This window comes from Gambusia affinis, linkage group LG13 (assembly GCF_019740435.1).
Source record: "Gambusia affinis linkage group LG13, SWU_Gaff_1.0, whole genome shotgun sequence".
In the NCBI taxonomy this organism is placed as follows: Eukaryota; Metazoa; Chordata; class Actinopteri; order Cyprinodontiformes; family Poeciliidae; genus Gambusia; species Gambusia affinis.
In genome coordinates, this window is record NC_057880.1 from 10,357,834 (window position 1) to 10,382,514 (window position 24,681).

At 39.3% G+C, this 24,681-nt stretch overlaps 1 protein-coding gene across 1 annotated transcript; it reads right to left on the minus strand.

The window, feature by feature from the left end:
- Window positions 1–4,918: 4,918 nt before the first annotated feature.
- pgbd5 (piggyBac transposable element derived 5) lies at window positions 4,919–24,376 on the minus strand. Its single transcript, XM_044135741.1, has 8 exons — window positions 23,599–24,376; window positions 17,947–18,377; window positions 12,780–12,914; window positions 11,360–11,540; window positions 9,448–9,645; window positions 8,667–8,772; window positions 7,567–7,758; window positions 4,919–6,570 (listed from the first exon to the last, which is right to left on the minus strand). The coding sequence occupies exons 1-8, from the start codon at window positions 23,972–23,974 to the stop codon at window positions 6,540–6,542; spliced, it is 1,650 nt and encodes a 549-aa protein (XP_043991676.1). The 5' UTR covers window positions 23,975–24,376; the 3' UTR covers window positions 4,919–6,539.
- Between the last annotated feature and the right edge of the window lie 305 nt (window positions 24,377–24,681).

Genomic DNA, 24,681 nt, shown 5'->3' on the forward strand with positions numbered 1-24,681 from the left:
TAAAAAGTAAAAAAAAAAAAAAAGTTTTCTGCTCTTTTGACAAATAATTGATTACTGTCACAATTTAACTCATGTCAATTTTGCATTCCTGAAAAGCTTAAATTTAATTGAATGTTTGGGTTTCAAGCCGGAAAAAAAAAAGAAAAAAGAAAAAGAGAGGCTGACAGACTGAATTAAATAGTCTGTTCTTAGGAAACTCTTTTAAGAACAAGAACATAAAATCTGAGAAAGAGTGAAGAAAAACAAGTGGTTTAAAAACTCCTAAAGTGAACAAGTTACTGGAAACAAAGAACAGGTGAGAGGGGTGACCCTCTGAGAAAACAGACTGGGATAGCTGAAAATAACAGGTTACCAAAAAGATTTATTTTTAAAAAATCCCGCTATTCTGATGAGATTGCAGAGAGCACCAATGAAACCAATTTTGTATTTATTTAAAAACATTTTTTTATCATTCCCCATCACAACGGTTCAAGCGTTCAGTGTCTGAGGGTTTTGCTATAACACAGTCTCGGTTTCTTTCACTTTGTTACGTTTAACGACGCAGAAAATAAATGTTTGACCCTCATTTAATGTCTTCTGATACCAGTCAGGGCTCTTTGATTGTGTCATAGAGAAAACCTTTTTGAGGTTAAAGAAAAACGGCAGAGAGAGTTAATCACAAAGGGGATTTGGCTGCAAAAAAAACACAAGTCTGTTTTTTTAAGATGATGAGTCATCAGGGTTCCTTAAACAGACAACATATTGGTTAAAAGTCGGACGCTTTTGAAAAGGACTCATGATTCATGTTGCTGAAAGCTCTGCTTTTGGGATCTGAGACAAGTGATCGAGCCCCAGTTAACAGCAGAAGTCTGGACTTTTAAAATGCTAGACTGAACGTTTTTATTCATGTATTTTGGTTTTTCGAAAACATGTTCGTATTTACTGGTTTTTATGTGGATTAATTCATTTTTACACAACCTTGTTTTCTAGAAGAACATGCTGCCAGCTGGGGTCATGAACTGTGCAATTATATTTTTTAACGCTTTGTTCGGTGCAAAACTGCAGTGCGTTAGCACATAGAGATGCTCTCATTGGTTTTGCATGTCGATTCTTGTTTTTCTGGATAAGAATCCTTTAAATAAAACAGGAATTTTCTGAACTTTAACTCATCTTACATCCTTTGCTGCCCTCTTATCTCCATTTTGGTGAACATGATGTTCAACCCTCGCTTTTCTGAATCAGAACTTTGTTTTCCACATATTTGGGATCCTGAGATTAAGAAAGAATACACCAATTATAAAGGAATTAACTCTATAATAAAGTTTAAGCATAAAGGATTAGCGTTTGACAGTTTTACGAATGAAGTGTACATGTGGTAGATATTCTTAAAGCAGGATTTTTAATGTTTGCATCTATTTGTAGAAAGTCAAACTTTTGGTATCTTAATGTGTTTGCCTCCTACTCCCATACAGACTTGGTTTCTGACAGTGACGCGGTCTCTCAGTCTCCCGTTTGCTTGTTTTACTGTGAAAACCAACAGCAACCAACATCGACGCTACAGCGTCCCCAAAGCGGGACAAGGCGATTAAAGCTAGAGCTGCAGATCAATAAGGCTTGTTGTTATAGGTCTGTGTGCTGCTGCAGTCGCTTCTCCTGGAGGTGACCTCCTCTGATCCGACTTCTCCTGTTTGTCGGTTCTTCTCAGGAGCTGTTTGTGGTTGTTTGAACCCCAGGGACGAGCTGCCGGTCGGCTCCTCTGATCTTTTCATTGTGTAACTTCACCACAGGCCGCCCAGTTCTGTACAAATCATTGTGATTCTTGCTTTCAGGCATGGGAGAGTCTGCTTCAGTCCTCACCACCTCTCTCTCTCTCTCTCTCTCTTTCTCTCACACACTTTCTCTACCACTCTCTGTTGGGGGCATGGAATAATATTTTCTTTGAAAGCTTCTTCAGCTTTGAAGATGGAAAAACAAGACATTATTATTATTATTTTTTATTTTTTATTTTTTGCCAAACTACCTTTCTTTTCTGGAGGTTCGGTTATCTCCGGTTTCTAGGAGCTTCGCTGGACAGTCTGTTATTGAGCCTGTCATCAATAAGGCAGGAATATAATCCAGTTACAGTCTCAGTGTAATGCTCAGGCCAGTTATAATCAGTTTAACCTCAGTCGGGATCAATAGACTGACTGGGAGAAAAGAGGAAATTAGGATTTGCTGCCCTCTGCCGGTCTACTTTCACATTAGTACACAATAGTTGCATGCATTACATGTTGCGTTGTGTTTTTGTGTTTGATTTGATGTAAAGCACTTTGAAATGCCTTGCTGCTGAAATGTGCTACACAAATAAAATCTGATTGAATTTGATTACATACAACAATTTGCTTTAGCTCTACAGCTTTGGGAGCAAACCAGTTGCTTCCAAAGCTGTAATTTAACCCCGGAAACCTTTAAACAAATAGATCAAAAATGACCTGGTGAGGTTGTTTTCATGCAATATCTTAAAGACAAAGTTGCTATCATTTCGTATTTCAGCTATTTATCTGAAAATGTGTTGTTGGCATTACATTATTTCAATATTTTAGCTAACCTCTCATGGATTTTTTAAAAAGTTAGTATTTAGTGTTTTTATTCCACGCTTCCATAAGCAGGTCAAATGTGACCCACGTTGACTTCCAGTGGAATTTCATGGTAATATTTAGAATATAGATTATTTATGACTACAAATAAAATTACACTGTATGACTACTTAGAGCATACTGACAATATTCTGGGTTAATTGTGTCTTCTATGCCACACGTGAGAAAACTTCCTTTGGATTTAATGGCAGCCTCACCGACTAGTTCTTCATTAATATTAAGCCTATTTTTTTAAAACTTAGCTGCCCCTTAGTATATATAAAACATTAAAACAAATCATCACAATGAACGTATTATCACGCTATTCATAATTAGACATACACGGTGAGGCTTCCTCATCTAAAAGTCTGTTGATTTAGAAAGGCGTTCTTTGTCTCTGTTGTCCTCAAACTACCAAATGTTTTCTCGGTTTGTAAAAAGCTTCAGTTTTCCATTGCCTTCTACTTACCTCAGAGACAAGGTCAACAGAAGAGGAGGGGCTGCTGAAATATCCAATAAATGGCTGTTAAATAGAATGAGCAGCATACGAAGACTGAAAGTGATTTCCTACAATACTGTATATAGAAAACATGAAGAGTACATGCTTTTTCATGTAGACTGGCTGCAATACAAAGGAGCCCCATTATGAAGCAAAATGTAAAAAGCCGCATCTCTTCTGGAACATGGTGAATAGGAAGGCCACTTGATGCTGCTCTGCTCTCTTTTTGCAGCTGGGGGTGTGATAACAATATTTTATTTAAAAGAAAGGAACTTCAAAAACTGCCCTTTTTCCACCCTTTGAATATGTTGCCAAGCAACCATGGTTTACAAAGCCCCCTGTTAATAATATATGCTTTGAGAGGAGTAATAAAAGCAGGATAAAAAAAAAAAAAATCCCAAACTAAGTTCAGTAACATCCACATTGACTGCAGACGAGGCAGCTATTTTATTTTATTTATTTTTTCTGTCCAGCAGCTTCATATTTACTGCTCAGCATTGGTGCAACTTTTGCTTGGACTGAAGGGGGGGAAAAAATCACTTTATGTCATCTTAAAGGCTTTCTAGCATTCACTCCACTCTATTGGTAAAAATACACAAAGCATCCATAATTTTTATTTTGCATGTTAAAAAGGTATAGTAGAATAATCAGTCTGTTCACATTGTGATTTTGTCTTGAAGTGTTTTTCTATATTTGTGTTTGGGAGCCCAGTACATGGACGGCAAAGAAACGGACAGTTCAAAAGTGAAAAACTGCCTTGGTGTTTAGTGAGATGAAACCAATTTGAATTACTTCATAATTGTAAGGTTTGTTTTCATTTTTTGTACATATTAAGCAGAACATTGGTGAACAAACAGCATCAGGAAGAGCAAGGAACACAACAGACATGCCAAGGATAAAGGTGTGGAGACGTTTAATGTAGGGTTAGTTTAGAAAACACTTCCAACAGCTTTGAACATCTCATGGACCAACAATTAATTCATCATCTGGACATTGGATTGCACAATTGGTGCTAAAACAAAAAAAACAACAAAAAACTTGACTATTCACCTAAACCCAGTACTTCAGTGTCAGTGCTCTGTCCGGCATCCTGTATGGTTTAGATGCTTCTCTGGTTAAACTTACCTGAATTAAATGACCTCTGGAGAACTTTATGACACGCTGAGACGGTGTTTCAGTCATTTTGCTTTGTTAGAACAGGGACACATCTATTCAGGACACTTTGTCCAGGCGAAAACTGACTACCAGGGCAAGGAGAGTGTGGGTCAGAAAAGCAACCAAGACAACACAGCTGTGAATGGAGGAGAATGGAGCTAAATGTAGGGCAATCCTGGAATAAAATGTAGTAAAGGCCTTAACTATGCAGATGGAGATAGAGGGGGGACAGGGTTACCTTCCAACAGACCAGTGTGTCAGAATTGTCCACTCAAAGTCTAGAACTAAATCTGATAAGAAATCTGCATAATATAAGTCTTCACAGATGCTTCTCCATCCAATATGATAGTCACAGCATCTTTTTTTTTTTTTTCCAGAGGTGTTGACTCAGTGGGAATGAATTAAAATGCAAGCCACACCTTCCAGAGATTTTTGAAAACCATTTATTGTCTTCCTTCCGTTTCCCAGTCATGCACCACTTTGAGTTGGTCCGTCACATGACACCGTTGTCAAACACACTAAGGTTTGTGGCTGCAATGTGTCAAGCTGTGAAGTTCAAGATGTGCAAATACTTTTGCAAACTTTTCTTTGATCCTTTTAATACGCAGACTGAGGGGGGTACTGAACATTTTCGCTTCATTTCATATTGCCCCCACCCCCCCTTTTTTTGTGCAATTGAGTGAAAACATTTGCCTATGACAATTATCAAACATTGTCTTAAAATCATGGATAAACAGTGTTAGTTGGTGGCAGTCCGAAACATTCATTTACAGAGTTCAGCGGTTCACACGCACAAGACCAACAACAGCTATGATCTGGATTAGTGAAAGGATAAAAAGAAATCACAATCTTCAGTCTGAGACACGGAGTGATTATTAACATGAAACCAAATGGACGTCCCTTCTGTTGTAGATCTACTCTTTCGTTTTCACACTATAATCATTTGTGTATTTTCACATATATATTATTCATTTCTCTACCTATATTTACAAATCTCACCCACACCACCAATGTATATTTGACTTTTTTTTTTTTTTTTTTTTTTGCCCAAAATTAAAAACATCTTACTAGCTTCAGAGCTTTCAAAGTGCAAGACCGTGATGGGAGCGATGGAGTGGGTGGGTGGGGTGAATGAGTGAATCACTCAACGAATGCCGTCGTATCACTGTAACATCATGTATTCACACACCGAACCATGCTGACACAATACTTTTCACACATATTAAACTCTTCATTTATGTTTTCCCAGCATAACAACAGGAACGAAGCCCCACCATGTTCAGCTAAGCTAAATGAGCCATTCCTCAGGCGGCAATATGGCGCAGTTTGAGCTCAGACGAGGAAACGGTGGCTTCTCTACAAAGACTAATGCCACGGGACGCTCACACTGAGAAATGCTACTCAAAAAAAAAAAAAAAAAATCCTCTTCTATCTCATGAAATCCCTTTGTAACATAAGCTGCCGTCTTACTTATATAATTTTGTTGCGTCGCATCAAAGTCAAACCACGGACTATCATCATCTTAACCTGATTGCGTCTAGACCCGTTTTTTCCCGCTGCTTCCACAGTAAATCTGGCCAAACGTTACTATATGAACGGAGCCCTGAACAGCGGCCAAGTCTGTACTCACTGCCTGGCAACGCTGGAGCGCTCGGACGTTTTCTGCCCTCTAAAACTCAGTTATACCTCACTGTGAAACAGGAGGAGGGAAAGGACTCCTGCCAAAAACAATGGGACCGGCAATTGAATACTTAGTCAGATGTAAACAGTGAAATGAAGTTATGAGTTTAAAAAAAAAAGTAATTCAGAAGAAATTAATGTAATGAAGACTCTCTGTATATATAAAATCGAACAGATTGATCATTTTTGATTAATCAGTTAATCTCCTAAAACATACCACACAGAGCCTTCCAAAAGTATTCACACCACTTGAACATATTATGTCACATTACAATCCTAAAACGCAATTAAACAAATCAACACAAAGTAGTGTGTAAGGAAAGGAAGGAAAATGATGCATGGTTTTCAGTTTTTATTAAAAGAACAAAACCTAAATAGTATTGTTTTGAATGAAGCCAGACTTTTGCAGTCTTTGCAGTGACAGACAATCTTAGCCACTTCCTCTCTGCCAAACAGCTCAAGCTCAGTCGGGTTGGACGGACAGGATTTAGGTGCGGATGTTGACAGGAAGATGTTCTGAGCTAAAATCGTTCCATCGCTTCTCCGGTTTGCCGGAATGTCAACCTCTGCCATAGTCGTAAGGCTTTTGCAGCCTCTTAACAGGTTTCCTTCTAGGTCTGCTCCGTATTTATCTCCATTCCCCTGGAAAGAAATGCATCCATGTAGCACGTCGCTGTTTAAGAAAAAGTTCAAGTAGTATGAAAACTTTTGCAAAACCCTATATGGATGTAATTTATGTTTTTTTGTTTTTGTTTTTTTTTGCTATTAGTCAGAGAATAAAAAAAAACAAACAAAATACAGTTCCAGAGGGAACTGTATTTTTGGCTTTCTTATGGCTTTCTTGTCAGGATTTTTCTGATGCGGGCAGTTGTGATGGACGGATGGACACGGCACAATATGAGGCATCCCTTTTTACTGACGATGCACCCGTAACGAACATGGTGTGCAACGGAACGACACATTTGGGTCACAGGTGTCACACGCATCAATCCTCAGGCTTGACATCAGACACACAAATGGCAGTTCTACTTACTGAACACATACACACACACGCACACACAGTTATGTCACAGCTCGCCTGGAGCTAAAAATCTTTTCCACACTTAACAACACAAACGTCACAATCTACATTCTCAATGCATGCAGTGTCGTGTTTACTTGGACTTTGTTACAAGGTGCCAGGTGTGTTTTTAGTTGTTTTTTTAAAATTATTATTATTATTTAAAGATATTGTTAATATTGTTAATTGTTAAATAGTTGAACTCTTTGATACGACTAAAAACTTTAAGGTGACATCATTTCTGAGTGAAATCCGACTCATTTTGTTGTTTCTTGTTTCATCTCTGCTTCTGCTGACTGGTATCTGCTGACGCCAGAAGTGTGTGGCTAACACCAGCAGCTGAAGCAGGAGGGTGGGGGGGAGCAACCCCAGGTGGCTCTTATTAATGTGTACAGTGCAGTGGTGTGATAGTGAATATTTACAGGGGCAGAAATTAACAACTACAGGAAGAGAGAGACGGGAGCTTGGCACACTGACACAGACCCAGGAGGTCTGTACAACCAAGTGGAAATGAACATGTGGGAGAGATTGTATTTCTGTCTTCATCCTCCGCCTCCTCCTCCTCTTTCTTTTCTCACTGTGTGGGGGAACAGTCGTCCAGGTCCAGCAGCTCCCTGACCAGTCTCTCTCCAAACTGCGCTCGGCTGTAGCGCTTGACGGCGTAGGCGTCGGACATCTTGTAAAGGATGTACGCGTTATTGATGGCGATGCTGATGCTCAACCAGAATACCTGCTGCCAAGTCTTGTTGGGCTTATGGAAGATAAAATATCTGCAAGCCAGAGAGAAAGAAACAACAACAACAACAAAAATGAGGTGTGAGACCTGTGGTGCTCATGCAGCAGCACTTGTTGACCCGCTTTCAGGCTGTCTTACATGGGAAATAAAATGTGCGAAAGTGTTTATTGTTTGTAAGACAATGTTGGAGTGTTATTTTCCTATTGCATTATGTCTTCTACATCACTGAAACGAAGGACAGAAGGACAGATATAAAGTAATATGTTAGGGGTAGAACAGATGATTAAAGCATTTATATTAAAAAAGCTGTTTATTATTGTAAAAAAATAAAAACAGTGCACCAACTTTTTTTTATTTTTTATTGAACTAGCTCCATTTTTCACTCGGTTCTTAGTGGTCACCATAACCTGGGGCTTTATGTTTAACTTTAGATCGTAAAATGATTTTCTGTTCAACAAGAAGTTTGTTTATGATAGAAATGCGACGGGTCTCTCAAAGTAAAACATATTGTAAATTGAGAATTATTCCTGAAAATTTAATGAACATCTTTCTCAATAATCAATGGAAACATTTTTATTAAAGCCAAAAAAAATAAATAAAAAAAATAAAAATGATTAATACTTATATAATAACTGGCCAGCTTTCAGCATGTTTCTACTGATATTTTGAATATTCAACCTTAGCAATGAGCTCAAAGTCTTTGCTCAAAGCAATCTCCTGCCCCCTCCTCTGATTCTCAATGACTTTCTAGTCAGGATTATTTCAGAAAATTCCAGTCAGTAGAAACATTCTGGTAAAGTTACAATATTACTTTAAATTTCAACCTGCCAAATACAGGAATAGCTTGGTAACTAGTCTCTTCTAGCCAGTGCTGAGTACCTGGAGAGAACCTATACATACTCAGGGAGAACCATGCAGAGGCACTGTTAGGTCTGCACATACTTGCTGTACTTGTCGTCGTATTTGCAGATGTAGCTGAGATGTGCCGCAAAGGCTTCGACGGCAAGGGGGCACGGGATTTCTCCACTTTTCCTCTTAATAATCACTCCTGCCAAAAAAAAAAAAAAAGCCCACACAACAAATAGCTGAGAGTTAGCATAGAGAGCAGGAGGAAGAAATAAATCCATGTAAACACACCTGTCACCATTTTTGCACTATTTTGTTACACATTTTCATTTTGCTCAATCGCGGAAATTAAAACGTGATACTATCACCACAGATATCAATCAACTGTGGTGACGATGCTTCAAAAGAAATGGAAGGATTAGAGGCTGTTTTGCTATTAATGCCAGATTACAAAGCATTCCCACACAGACTCCCACACAAACATGCAGGCCAAAGAAAATCAATACTAGATAGTAACCGTTTAACTGATCTGCTTCCTGACTTCCTGCAGCACAGAGCATGAACACGGCTGGATTTAAAATTTAACAAAATGGATTAGACAGTTTATACAATATCATGATCCTCTCGGCTCCTAAAAAAGGATTATTGTGGATTAAAAGCTCTCATTGTTTCTCAATGTCAGGAATGCTTGATAGTGGTAGGGGGGGAATCTACTGATGCCAAACTTGCATCACAGAACAACGTTGAATTTTACTCCACCTAATCAGAAGACAGTTTTCCTTTCATGCAGCAATGCAAATTGTGTGTTAAAAGCAGATATTTCAACCTAAAGCTGTTTAACAGGACACATTGAAGAAGATCTTATTTACTTAATCACCTTCTTTTGTTGGTGAGTAGGCATTGGTAATGAACCTGAAGTGTCCCTTATTGTACCAGCTGATCAGAGACATGCTGCCCTTCATCATCACGCGTGACTGGCCGCGTTTCGCCGGCGTGGAGCTGCAGACCAGCATGCTTTGGGGCAAACCTGTGCAGTCACTCTTCCTGGTGCTCAGCAAGCCACAGCAGTAGATATCTGAACAGAGAAGAGAGAAACATATATAAGAGTGACAGAGTGTATAAAAGTTCAAGAGTGTGTGTGAGCACTTTTTCCAAGGCTGGCTTCTCAGTTTGGATTTGGCAGAAATATAAATTTGATGAACGGCTAAATTACTAATTTACGAACCACGAAGAAAGCTTTTGTTCCGTCTTCCCGTTTAGTTTGGGAACTAGAAACCCGCAGGACCGTTTCAGCTGTTCGAACTCTTTCATCAGTGCGTACAATTGACTCTCTTTGCCTCTTTCTCAGATGAGAAAGAGGCAAAACAAGCATGTGGGCGGCCACCGCGGATGTGTTAACGATTCACAAAACGGCTTCCACGCACGACTGCCGCAGAATAACGCGGAGCAATTAAGCCTGCTGATTAAACACACGAGATAAAACTGAGGGACAAAATTGTTGGACAATGTGTTCAGCCAGCTATTTATTGTGGGGGGATATTTACAGCTGCTACTAATTGTCATAACACAATGTTGATCATATCTGCTGTCTTTTAGTCGTCCTGGTGGAGGGACACTCAAGCTGAGTTTTGCCTAGCATAACAGAGTGAATGTACTGTCACTTCACTTTCTCTGGTCTTTGTTTAGAATAAAGAAGTGCCGCCAGGCTCTTTATTCTGACGTTTTTGTTCAGTCCCATTTTTATAATTCTAATTAACCTCAGCCAAGCGGTATGTCTTTTGCTTTGTGCTAAAAAGATGCCACTGGTAAGAAAGCAAGAACTTAAAGAACTCACTAGGATCAGAGCTATTTTATTTATTAGTAAAAATGAAATCTATACACTGATTGGTTCCTCTTGGATTAAGTGGAAAGTCCTAATTAAACCCATTTTCATTAGCGGGACAACATCTGTAGAGAGGCGCCAGTTCCTCTTGATAAGTTAATTAGGCCCTGATTAGTCAGACCAATTTTCCTTTGATCGGCTCCGATCTGTGCTGAAGCACACACTCTCAGCGCATTTATTTTACGGAGCAACGATTTGTTCAGTGATGTAAATCTTCAGAGATGGAAGTGAGGGTGAGGAGTCTTTAGTTTTAATGTATAAATGGAGAAAATCCTGGACTTCCTTAATTGTCGGTCAAACTCCAAACTGCCTAGAGTCTGTTCTGCGGTTTCCTTGGTCTAGGCCTTAGACCAAGGAAACCGCAGAACATTGTTTTCACTTTCATGCTATAAAGTCCGGATTTCCAATAAAAAGCCCTCTTTTTATTGGAAATCTGGTCAACAAGGCATCCCTGTTTACGAGTGGATCAGCGAGAGAGTTAGTCGTGATGAGGTTCTTGCTTTGAACTGCTGTTTCTCTCTGTCAGTAAAAACTTTTTGCGGTCTTCAAAGTGAAGATCAAAGATGGGGTAAGGCTGAGGGAAGAAACTATGGGTTTAGTTTGCTAAAATCAAAACAAACAGGAAAACACAATTTTGGGTTTAAAAAGTCACAGCAGTCAAAAATTGTTCATGTTCAATGGGTAAAGGCTGAAATATAATGAGAATCCGAGCTACAATCTTTTATGTTGCGTGGTTTTATCCTCCACTAGTCTTGCCTACACTGTTTAGCCTGAGTATACCATCAACCCCGCTTTAAAACGAAATAAACAAAACAAATTTGTACAAAGGCAAAAGTGGATAAGACAATGAGTGAGACTACAGTCTGTCCTCCAAAGCCAAAGAAGAGGAAGCTGTGTGCTTGGTTACCCTGCTTGCTGAATTCAGAGAAGAGGCCGAGGCTGGTGATGGACGGCCCCGTGAAGATGATGGCGTTCTTGCCGGAGATGTTCTGACAGAGCTGCTTGGCCACGAGGCTGTGGAGTTGGGGCTTGTTCTTCAAGGTGGCCAGTCCATCTGTGCCCTGGCCCTCCTTCAGATGGACGGAGATCTGCACAGTGGGCGGAAACCAGACGGAACGTCAGGTACAGAACGGCCAAACGCTGAGCTGATTTTAGCAAAATTCCCATATTGTTGCTTGTTTGTAGAAAGCCTTTTGCAAACAGGGCATTAAATCTGTACATCTTAAAAGTAATATAAACTCAGAATTGTAATCACTTATTTAAAAAACGAAACTGTTTAGTTTTTCCACTCTGCACTCAGTCAAATGGCTTTAGTCTGATTATGCCAGATCTGCATTAGCTATGGAGCCATTAAGCTGAGTGGAGAGAGTCCCTAATTCTATGAGGAGCCTGAATATTATTTTGTGGAGCCTTAGACTATTGATTGACATTTTTTCTTTCCTTTTTTGTTCTCCTGTCCCTGATTTAGATGAAGAATACATCGATGGAGAATCAAGTTGGTGTGCAGCAAACTGGTAAAGGAGGAGGTGCTGCTAAATGGCTGCAGTCGGTGTGAATGCTAATGTTTCCTCTGAAATGGACGAGTTAATGGGACTTTTATTTAGTTTGGTAATAATTCTTCCCAGTAGTTGTGCATGTCTACATGTTGCCCTAAGAGAGCCAAAACCTCCCTTTCATTTTCTCACACAGTCACCGTTTGAAGTGTAACGTTTTGGGTTACCCGAGAGCGCTGTAGTTGGTAATTAATAAAAATAATCCTTAAAAAAATAAATTAGATTTTTCTAAAAGAAAAATAATTTAAAAAATTGTGCACACAGCACAGCTTTTGAGAGGGTTGGACCGATACGACAGTTCTGGTCCTCGGTGTTACATAAGAGACGAGCGTAGGAGAGGAGGGTTGCGTCAAGGGCAACGTTGTCAGTCAGCACCGCAGCTCTATCTGTGATTCTAATCTGAAGCCAGAAAATACTCCACTCCGTGGCATCAAAAAGGAAACTAACAAACCAGCGTTTTAGCCCAGGAGCCATCTCTCACGCTCACATCCAAAACTCAGAGTGAAGCTTGTGAACTTCATTCCCACAAAGATGTTTTCCTCTGTCCAGCACACACAAGTAAAACTTTGAGTCGAGACAGAGATCAGATCCCGGATCAAAGTCTTCATAAAAACTTTTTCAGATTTTGAGTGGAAACTTCACTCCTTTATTTATGAAGTCTTTTTTGCCATCGTTTTTCGAAGCAGATAATTAAAACAGACGCACATCCTTCCTTTGCTTCTTTCGAAATGTCCGGCAGGTTTTATTTATTTTACTCTCAGTCGGCGCCTCTACCTGACAGATGAATCCGGTGGAGGTGCACTGCCGGACCCAGAGACTGAACTTCCTCTTCTTCCTCTTCCTCAGATCTCTTTCTGTGCAGGTGGTGATAAACACGGGGTCCTCGTCTATCAGTGGCTCATGAAGAACCTGGAAGTGCACAGAGGATTCAGTAAATGTTAGTGTGTCAAAACCTTTCCATGAAACTAAAACCAATGTCATTACAGACGTGAAATTTGATATTGATATTCTAGTTTCTAGCATATATTTACCCATAATAAGTAATATTTTCTTAATATTAAGCTTTTATGTCTTACTGAGATAATTAAGTACAAAAACACTTAAAATAAGAAAGATATTCTAACATAAATCGGTCTTGGTCAGAAAAACGATCTTGTCAGAAAAAAAATAAGCATAAATCTCCTTAATTTAAGATATTTAATCAGTTTTTTCAGTGGAGGCTTGAAGGAAAAAAATGTCTTCAATCTGAAGAAATCTGGAGAAAGAAAAATAATGATTTATTTTTAAATTACATCTTTATTCTTTGGTGTTATAATATATAATATATATCTGATAACCCAGATTCAAAATAATAATAAAAAAAAACCCCTGCAGAAACCTCCAGGATAATAATATTTTACAAATCAGAAGTCAAACTGAGTACTGTGTTATTTTGAAACCCCAACTAGAGCGATGTTAATGTTATGAAACACTGCGTCAAATCTAGAGAGTCTTAAAAAGTATGAAATTTTTATCAAGACGTGTTAAAGACGCCGTAGCGCAGAAGGTGCTACCAGAGTAACAGGCTGGCTGTCAGTGTGGAAAACTAGACAGAGAGTTCAGCCTTTTGAAAAGTAGTTTGTGTTTGAGTGGGATAAGGACAAAAAAATATTTTTTCAGCAGAAAATAAATCACCTTCTGGTTCGTAACTTTTGCTTTTTGATTACCATAGAGACTTTTCCTCCTACTGTTTATGTGTATTAGATAATGCAGAAACCGGCGAAATTGCTAAACCTCATGACACCTCATGAATATAGCAGCTAATAAGCATTGACTTTATTGTTGACAGCTAAAGTTAAACTTTGCGTCGGATTTTTCACGATGCATTTTACAAAAACAAAACTGGTTAGCTGTCGAATGACAACAATCTTCCCTGATTGACTTCAATAATTTCCAGATAGAACTAATTCACAGCAATGTAATCTCATGTAATCGCTTCACAATACAAACAGATCCCATATTCACCTATATGCAATAATATAATATCAATCCAATCCTTTATATTGTGTTGGATTCAATTAGGTCTAATCTAATTCAGTCACCATGTTTTTTGATCGTAAGAGGAAGCCGGAGTACCCTGACAGAAACCATGTACACACAAAGAGAATATGCTAAACAGTAGAAGCTTAGGCTTAATGTTGGTTTAAAAAAAAGTGCCTTTTTATAAGGTGTGTGTAAATTTATGTTTTATGCTGTTTCTCTGTTGTCTTTTCTGCAACTAAAGCTGAAGGGAGCTGTGATTAGAAGCTCGGTTCTGCTCTGCCGCCAGTACAAACAGGACATTTCTCAGTCAAATATGAGTTTATCGTTTCATGAAAAAATAATGAAGCTTTCTAGCCTCTCGCTGAATGACTTCATCCAAACCACAGATCTCCCCATGGCCTTAGAGAGTCCAACCCGTAATGACCTAAGGCTTTGTTTCAAACAAACAAGTCCTTAGTTAAATCTTTATTGCTCAGCCTCTGAAGAAACAACAACAACAAAAAATATATATATATTATTTACTATCGGTGAGAATAAATACAAGGAAACAATATTGTGTTTCTCTTTTTCTAAAACCCCCCAAAACACTTACATATCAGACAATGGCTCCATGAGGAGACCATGCGAGCGAAGAGGTTAAAACTAACAACAAAATGAAAACAGGACAATACAGTTAAGAAAAGTCTGGTTCTTCATTAAATGAGTAAACTATTGTTTGACAAAGCAACAGTTTCACTCTGTGCTTCTCTCTTGTGTTTGCACCCACTCTGTCCCTGGCACAGTCAACTATCAGATAAAATAAACTGTCCTGGATACACACACAAATGCACACACTCCGTGGCAGCCATCCCGCCCTCATTACTTTGATTTTGTACATTTTAGATGCAAGCAGATTGAGATGATTTCGCGTAAAAAAAAAAAAAAAGACAAATCAGATCTATTTGACAATCCAATAAGTCCGCAATATTTAAACTGTTTCCTTTAAATTTTCAGAGCTGAATTAGATTTGGGTGTAACACGACAGAGGTTACGATATTCCCAAATGTATTTCTGGCGTAGTAGGGATCATCTTTCATCTGTTACGCTGATCCTAGAGGCACTTAAGCTGCTCAAACTAAAAGCAAATGAATCAGCTAGTTTCCACTACTTCCATTACTATTTTTTTGATGCAGGCATGAAAATTGATGCTCTTGAAATATGATTATTTATCCCAGGAGGCCCTTCATGAGCAAATACTGAATATGAAGGACAGTGTGTTGGTTGTTAGCATTGGAGAAAGTGGAGCTAAATGAATGATTTTATGAAAGAAACAAAACTGCTTGTGATCGTTCCTCCATGCAACCACTTGGAACGTACATAAGATATTTTTTTTCTTTAATTTCTTTATATCAACCACACTTATATGCTAAATTGCAAACAGTCTGTTGTCTTTTCAATGTTTGATGTATAAGCACATTACGTATTTATATATATATATATGTATATTTATTTATTTTTTAAATTTTATTCATTTTATTTTATTTCTCAAAACATGGGGATTTGAAATATTTGTGTCACACCTTACTTATAGGTGCATTTGTTAAAAGAACGAGAAGATCATGTACAAGCCTCCTTTCAGTTTACTGTGCTAATAGCAATGGAAACAAGGCTTAGCTATATTACTATTCATGCATTTGTACTCAGACTTGTCAAACTGTCCACTAAGTCTATGAGCTTCACATAGAAGTATCGTTAGGATTTGAGTTTTCTGTGTATTTATTTTGAGTTTCTGTGTCTCTGAGTCTCTGTGTTGTCCTGTCTTCCCCTTGGATTGTTCCCAGGTGTGTCTCGTTCCCTGATTACCTCCGGTGTATTTATTGTCACCTGTGTCTCTGCGTGTCCTTGTCAGATGTGTTCCCAGTCCATTGTCTGCTGTCCAACTGTGTACCAGTCTCTACCGGTGTTGTGCCCTTGTTTCCTGCTCAGCAGTGCTGCCTGGGTTTTGGACCGTTTGGAGTATTTTTGTGTCACATTTTTATCATTAAATCATCGTTATCAACCTCTACCTGGGTCTACACCATCACTTCATGACAAGTATGTCTTTTTTCTTCAAGACGTGCCTGCCATACACTCATGTTTTCAGACTTAAACGATAAAACAAGACTTCATAGCAAAGAACTGTTTTACCTTATCTGGATTTTGAAAAATACAAACAGTGATCCAGAGCCCTTTAATTCAATGATGTGTCTCAGATGTTATCAGTGCTGCAAACTGTGCACAGGGTGTGATAGGATGACCTCAGTCAGAGGTTACATAACCACATCTGCAACTGGTGTGCAAAATAAATCTCTACTGCAGTAAAAAGCAGCACACAGCTGAAGCTAGTAAGGTTCTGTTTTTTTTTTTTTTTTTTTTTTTATGAAGTTGATCTATTTGTTTTTGGGTCAGAGTTCTGCATTTATCAGGTAAAAATCTGAGACACTTGTTCTTTATTATGATGCTGCATGAAAAATAAGAGGACTTCTTTGACACACTTCTCATTGCGACAGTAACCGACTGAATAAAAAAACCCACCCTTTTCTGTACATGTAATTAATGCGAAATTCCAATAAATAAAACCACATGTGCGGGTTTTAGCTGAAATGCATGAGTTGCTTTTGAAGGCCAGGCTTTGTGTCAGAAAGTGCAACCTCTGCTGTTTCATACCAAAAAAAAAACTGTCAAATATTACCAGGAAAATATCAACAGCGTCAAAAAAGTCTGACATTTCCACTTGAAGCAAAAGGAATGCTTTCATGCCACACATCCCAAAAACAGGCCACATTTGCAAAAACCTGATCTGAATTTGATGGTGGATTTTTGATCTTTGGTCCTCTGAAGATTTGACCGGCCAACAGCTTTAAGAATTGTACGTAACAGTAATTATTGATTATTTACATTAGAAGCAGACTGTGTGAGTTTGAGGGAGTGATCACTGTAAAGCAGGGTTTTACTTTTATCTACTATATAAGACAATGCTGACATTTTAATTTTAAATTGTCTTTAGTGTCTTATATAAGCGATTAGCATGATGAGTGTTAAGTGGCTGTAAACATCCATCCGTTCTTTAAAGAATGTTTCATGGTAGAAAGAGATTAAAAGCTTCAATGAATACACCAACTTTACTTTTATAGTGCCAGATTTATTTCTTATGCAAAAAAAAAAAAGAAAAAAAAAGAAAGAAAGCATATAAATAAAAAAGCATAAATAAAACATAGACTGCTACTTCTTCTACAACAGTCCTGCTCATCAGTAGCTGAAGGTTTTGAACATATTTCCCGGCGACCCAAAATAGAAAGTAAAAATAGTTCTCTACTGACCCAGTTGGAAAAGTGAGTCCAAACTGAAGCCAAAAAAAGAAATTTTGGAGAAAAAGACAAATTAAAAAAAAAAGAAAAAGAAAGCTAGCTTTCCTACATAATTAATATGAGGATGGTTTTCAGATTGAGGTTCACATTGCTTCAAGCAAAGCCCTTCCATTGTCTCATTTTAAATGGAAGTGGGGCATTCCTTGGCTTAATGTAAAAGTTAACATATTTGCTCATAAAAGGTTAAACAGTATCTAAACTGCTGAGTCGGTAACAATCTGATTTAAACACTTCTACAACTGCTGTTTTATATGCAAATATAACCTTGTCTCCAATTTCCAAAATTGGAACGCGTGTATAAACACAGTTGAAAACTTGCAACTTGGAGAACTAATTAGCATTATGCTCAACGTTAGCTGTCCAAAGAGTTTCTCACTGACCCACAAAATCAAAATGATTCTGTTAAATGACACTGCATTTAGCAGATTTGTTTTCTAAACATTTGCACTGTACTTTGGTCCCTCACATTATGGCAGAATGAAGAGTCCGTCTGAATAGAAACATCGGCAGATGATCTGACGACTTGTACGTACCTGTGTCTGCGAGGGCCTGAAGGTGCAGCTGAACGACTGCTGCAGCGAGTCCAGGAACGGCTGGATCTTGTAAAGGCCCTGATTGCTCCCCTGGGACGGGCGGAAAGCCACGATGTGAAAGTACTTGAGGATCTTCTCGAAGCGCGACTGGCTCATCTTCAAGGCGATGCTCCTGTTGCTGAAGAAGCCCGAGCTCCAGATGCTGAGCACCGACTCGCAGCGGTGCACGCTGGTGGAGATGACGAAGCCCAGGAAGGCCTTCATCTCCTGAGCCGTGACGGGACACCAGCCTTCTTCGGAGCCGAAGCGCTCCTGAAACTTCTTGGCGTACATGTTTGTCTGGGTGACCATGTTTTGGATGCAGTTGTCTGGGACGAAGAGCTGGAAAAAGTCCAAGGCAGTGGCGGTGGCCGGCATCCTCTGAGCGGGTCCTGGAAGGAGAACGAAAGGAAATAAGCGCAACGTTGCAGCAAACGAAACAGAACGACAGGAAGTCTGACATAAGCTTCCTATCGGGCACAACTGTCGATCTCAGCTCTTGAAGTTCAGTGACAGTCTTTAGTTTGGTTCTTCTGCTCGATGGAACGTTTCTCTTTTTGACACTTTGACAAGATAAAGTGAGCTGCCATTCTTTAAGCAGATGAGAACAAACGCAAAGTGCTTCTTGCTGACATAAAGCACAATGTCTCAAAAGTAGAGAAAAAAGAGCATAAAAACAGTTTTTTTTCGTTTTTTTTATGAATGAACTGTGTCAGCTTTTGGTATGAATGTCAGAGGCCGTGGGCCGTGGCTGGAAAGTTAAGAAGACTTGACAGCCACCGCACTGTGGCAAGGGTCGGAGTTTGTCGTTTCTCTGCTCGCGGAAGGTCTCAGTGTCTAGTTGCTTTATTGTTATGGCAGGAAATGAGTCAGAACCGCGTCCCCAAGTAGCTGAATAAGGCTTCTGACATCTGCCAATAAAGCTTTGGCTGATAAAAGATAGTGGTGCTGGAACAGGAACATTTATAATTTAGTCTAACAAACACACACAGCAAATAAGCATGTCCACTGATTAGGGGATTTATAAAGAGAAGTGAGCTTGGAAGGCTACAGCTGCAGTTAAATATAACCCTTATCTTAGAGAAAACACAGATAAAATGTCCATTTAGACATAATGAGTAAAATAGCTTAGTTTAAATAGCATCAAAGGTGGCTAATTGTAGATAGGAAGATAAATGAATATAGCAAAAACTTACTTAGAATAGCGTTTTACACTATTTGCCACAGTTCAAAGCAAAAACAGTAGAGACATATTAAAAATAAGTAAATGACTTCAGATTTGAATTGATTAATAATCGCAGCCTTACTCGGCTCACATTTGAGTTTTGCTCTGGTTGTTGTATTTTTTTTTTCCAGCTTAAGCCTTTTAACACTATAAACCGCAGTCCCTCAGCGCTCAGTGTTGGGGATCAAATTGTTAGTTTAATATATTAAAGTATGCAAAGTATCCAAGATTCTTAAACCAGTTATATTTGCACATGATAATAACATACTTTGCTCATGTTGTGATTTACAATTACTACCTGAAATGGTTCAAATAAATAGAAAAAAAAAGGGATCAATATAGAAATGGTTCAAATAAGACAATTACAAATTCAATTTAATGGGGTTAAGAAGGAAAATACTCATCATACTCTTTACTATTCAATAATATTTCCATATTTAAGCTATTGTGCAGAGGTTTGGGAAAATAAACTACAGAAGAACCATCCATCATCTACTCATTCCACACAAAAAACCCCTATCATAGACAACAACATCCACAACAAAAATCCAATACGGATCGTGATTATCATGTTGGTTACAGAGATAACACAAATTCACTGTTTTTAGAATCAAAACTGCTGAGGATTTTATAGAATTCCAAGACAAATTAATTACATTTTAAGCCGAACACAGAACATCTAAAAGAAATGGGGAATTTCAACTTTCATAAGCTATGCACTGCAAAGTATTTTGCTTATATACTAATAATATAAAAGAACAGTGCTAAATCATTTTTCAGAGTATGATGTGCTCTGTAAGGGTGAAGCTTCAAGGTTAGGAGAAATAAATGTAACTATCAGCTGATACACTAACATCCCATTCCACTCTGTGTGGTTTTTACTGGCTCTTCTCAGTGAAAGATTTTCTCTGGCCTTGTTGACTGCTTTGGAAAAAAACAAAACAAAATTGGAAATTGAGTGGAACAACGTCAAGCTCAATTGAACCCCAATGTCTCATTATCTCTAAACAGCAGACAGCAACATTTCTCCTTGGAATCGCTTCTCTGGCTTTCAGAATGGTTTGCATCAGCTGTGTTAGCCTCTTAAGGTACAATTAAAGATAACACCATCGGGACGAGACGTTAGATTGCTGCAGGCCTGGAGGAGGACAGGATGTGGACAAGAGAGAATCGCGAACAATCATGAGAAGTTGTCTGCCGCTGGCAGAGGAGATCGCCAAAATAGGGGCAGGCTGGCTCAAAACCAAACTCATTTATATCCAACTAAACTTTAAAGCTTAATGTAAATCTAAGCGGGATGTAGAGGCACGTTTCCTGAAAGGAACAAAACAAAAACATAGAGGAATGGCCTTGAAAATATTCAACCCCTTGTACTGTTTTCACATTTTTACATGCTACAGCCGCAAACCTATGCAATTTATTTGGACTTTAATTCTCAGACCAGCATAAAGTAGGGAAAATATCAGAAAGCAGATGTTTACACCTTTTCTTCAGAGATCTGGTCTCTTATGAAGCACTGCCAGCTTGTGTTTAGTCTTACTGGCAAATATGCTGTTTGTTACCATTGTCTGATATTCGTCAGCCGGGGATTGAAAATATACATATTCTAAATTATTTACTACCAAATCCACTCAAATCCCAGAACGAAGACAATCCTACCTGCTGATCAGCAGATATTTTTATTCCAGTAGCTGGAGGACAAACATCTGCCTGGCAGAGAGCTTTTATATCCAGGGATTACACAGTCGGAGATTACACTGCGGTGCATAAACCCTTCACCAAACTGAACATGGTTCAGGCTCAGCTGAGGAGCAAAGGCAAGAACTGAAAATTATTTTTTGCCCGTCATCGCTAAGAGGGCAAAAAACTAAGATAAACTAAAATCTTAGTTTATTTTCTAAAATAAACTAAGATGGTCTGACATTAATATTCAGAAATCTATAAACAGAAACTGAGACAAATGTTTAATATGTGTTAATGTGGTAAAATAAGCAAAGACGGAGAAAAACCTGAAAGGAGTTAATTTTTATTTTATTTTTTTACAGAATACCTTACTCTTATTATAAAAATACTTTATTTCAATGTAATATGTAATATTTAGAAAACTTCTGTTAAAAAGGAGCGCAATATCCAATATAAATATCTAATATACTAAAAAAAAGTGGAAGACTTCAAAGTCTACTTAAGAACGCATCTCTGATTTGTTCAGATTTCTTCTGACCTAACCATAGATTTTGTCTTCATAATAGCCCATTGAAGTTGAAAAACCTTTATTATTACTTATGTCTCTGCATCAACATGCAGACAGAATGACATTTAGAAATACCAGGTCAAAACATTTAACTTGGCATATGGCGAGGAGCAGCAGTCTAACAGAAGGCCAGCAAAGTGAGTGAAGTCCTAATTCCTCAGCATAAGTTGTTTGTACTAATCTAAAGATTTAGACATGGGTCTCATAATGCCTTTCTGTGCAGAGAAAACAAATTCTCACCCGAGTATGAACTGTGAAAATCAACTAAAACCTGACCTGAGTGTTCCCCTGAATTCTGAACCTGTCTTCTGCTGTAAACCAGAACGAACCACTTAGGGTTTGCATGAGGTTTGTGAGTGAATGCGTTCTGACAGGAGCTGGTAATTTATGAACACATGGCATGGCGTCCAAAGAGAGCAGCTGTCACATCCGCAGTGTGTTTGTGTGACGGGCAGCACACCTTGACAGAGAAATGGGCTGGCAAGTGATAAATATGCAGCCAGACAGACGCACAGACAGGCAAAGTAGTCCAGACATATAAGTATGTCCCTTTACTGCAGCGTTGGTCAACTTAAGAAGCTTCTGATGCCGTCTGTGTCAGTAGAGATGCATATTCGTGCACCGATGTTCAGACCGTGGAGCTCAAGATTATTAAGTCTGAAAACAGTTTTGTCATTTATATGTTTTAGCGGCCAGAACCCAGGTTTGCCGTGTTTGTACCAGCAGACACTGAATATTTTTCTTTTATAAATCCACCTCAGACTAAAACACAGAGACACACCTGGCGCTACCTTACAATAACTAAAGAGCAACACCACGCCCACTTCAGGACGTGGGAAGCACAAAGCATCCTGTAGCTTTCCTTATCTCCTTGAGAACTCTGGTTATTGGCTCAAAAAAACCCCACATGCACTCTTACATTTCTAATCATAGAAAAGGTGGATTTATTTATTTTTTGCAAGCAAGTTATTTCTGATTCTGCAGTGCTTTCCTTGCACTTTACCCAGCGCCGGGTTCTCATTTGTAAAAAGTCAATAAACAGGCTATGAGCACAGCCGGGCTTGGTTCATATCTTCCAGAGCCACATGCCGCAGCTGCATCCAAAGCTGAAGCGATGCTCTATCACTGTGGATACAGACTGGCATTCCCTGCTGCCCTGGATAAACAGACAGAAACTGAAAGGGATGGACTGAGCAGTTGGGCGGGTTCTCAATCACACACGTTGAAGTCTCCTTTTCTCTTCGCAGGAGTTTGCAAAGAAAACTGAGCCAGGCTTGTAGCAAGTGCTAAAAAGCACCTATATATATGTATGTGTATATATATATATATATATATATATATATGTATGTGTATATATATATATATATATATATATATAATATTTTTTTAAATTATGAAAAATAATTCAAAAAAATTATTCATAAATTAGGAACACGTTAAAATAAAAATAATTTCATAACTTGTCTAATGTGTATAATTGCATTATAATTGCATCATTAAATGAATAGAATTATAGAATTTTAAAGATGGAGTATTCAAATAATTATTTCATGGTTTATTTCCTGTCACTGCAGCTCCATTAGGCCCTGACACCTCATTGGTCAACATGCACAGCTTGTAAACTTCACACCGATTCCAATAACTTCTATAGCACTAGCCCTGCCCACTGACTGACTGAATGGTAAGGCAAGGCGTGTGTATACAGGACTACTTACTGATTTAACTATAGCATTGGCATTAAGCTTTACAGTTTATCTGATTCCCCTATAAATAAGTTAGTTTGTATGAGGAAGCACCCTGCTGCTTCTCTAAATTACACAGCATGTGCCTCCGCACTGCAATCAAACATGAACTCTGCAGCGTGTGTATCACAGCACTAAGGGGTGAAGTATCAAAGACTAAGCGTGTGTCATTAACCCCACAGTGCGGTGTCACTCTCCTCTCCATCGCACATGGATGGAAAGGAGGCGTGCATTCGGCTGCGTTATCACTGCCCTACATTTTCGTAAGAGTCAGAGAAATGGCCTGTGTGACCTGAAACCTCCACTATGTTTCCATTCACCTTAAAGCCAGGGGGCATTTCTTCTCTACTGCACAAATGACCTTATTCGTTCATCGTGAATCATGTCTCTCTCACCGTATGTCTCTTTGTACGGCGGGACCGTGACATCCTGCAGCGTCTCCGTCCAGCCTTCCTCCTCAGCCTGACTCCGGGTGAGGGAGCCCGGGGGCCCGCTGCTCCCGCCGCCAGACCCGCCACCAGACCCCCCGCTGTGGCCACAATCCTTGTCCCCGCGTTTTGGATGGTGGTGGTGCTGATGGTGCTGCTGCTCATGCTCGCCCACCTCGGCTATGTAGTTGTCGGAGTCGGAGTCCCCCGAGGTGCTGTAGAAGGGATTGTCGCTACTGTCATCCCCGGACTCGCCGAACACATCGTCGGATATCTGCAGGCTCTCATACCGGGAGCGGGCCGCTTCCAAGAGAGACAGCGCCTTCCGCCCGCACTCGGCCATCTCCCTCAGCAGTGATGCTCCTTTCCCCCCACCCCGCTTCCCTTCTTCCTCTTTCTCAGTCTGTCACTACGTCTTTCCTGGCGTGCAGGTAGTCACGATCTGCCAAGATCTTGCAGGAACACGGATGTGTGTGCCTTCCCCGTGACAGCAGCACCTTACCGTACACTAGGAAGGCTGCACATTTAAATCCACCTTCCTCTCCCGGCTCGGATGTAGAGCCTGGCGGCCAGACGACTGAGCAGCGGGGGAAGGCTGCGATTCAAAGGTCCGGGAATAATTCCGCCCCTTACTGTGCCGACAGGGCTGCGCACTGGGCAGTGCTCAGCATCCGGGTTGATAGAGCGGAGATGTACGCTCTCCAAGGATCAGAAGGAGTAGTAGCCGTCTGCCTCCACATCACCTGACACCGAGTCCCCCCAGCGTCGACCAATAAGATCACATTTCCTGATCCAAACCGAGAGGGGGACTTGCACGCATAACCCATTGCAATAAATAATAATAATAATAATAATAATAATAATAATAATAATAATAATAATAATAATAATAATAATAATAATAATAATAATAATAATATGTAATGAAAGTGGCCCAGTTTTTCCAGCGTTTGACTTCACAAATAAAAAGATTGCATTAATGCCTGCTCGTCGTACATATTAGGGAATATTGTGTATCATTTCAATTCCTAGAAATACACCAAGTACATA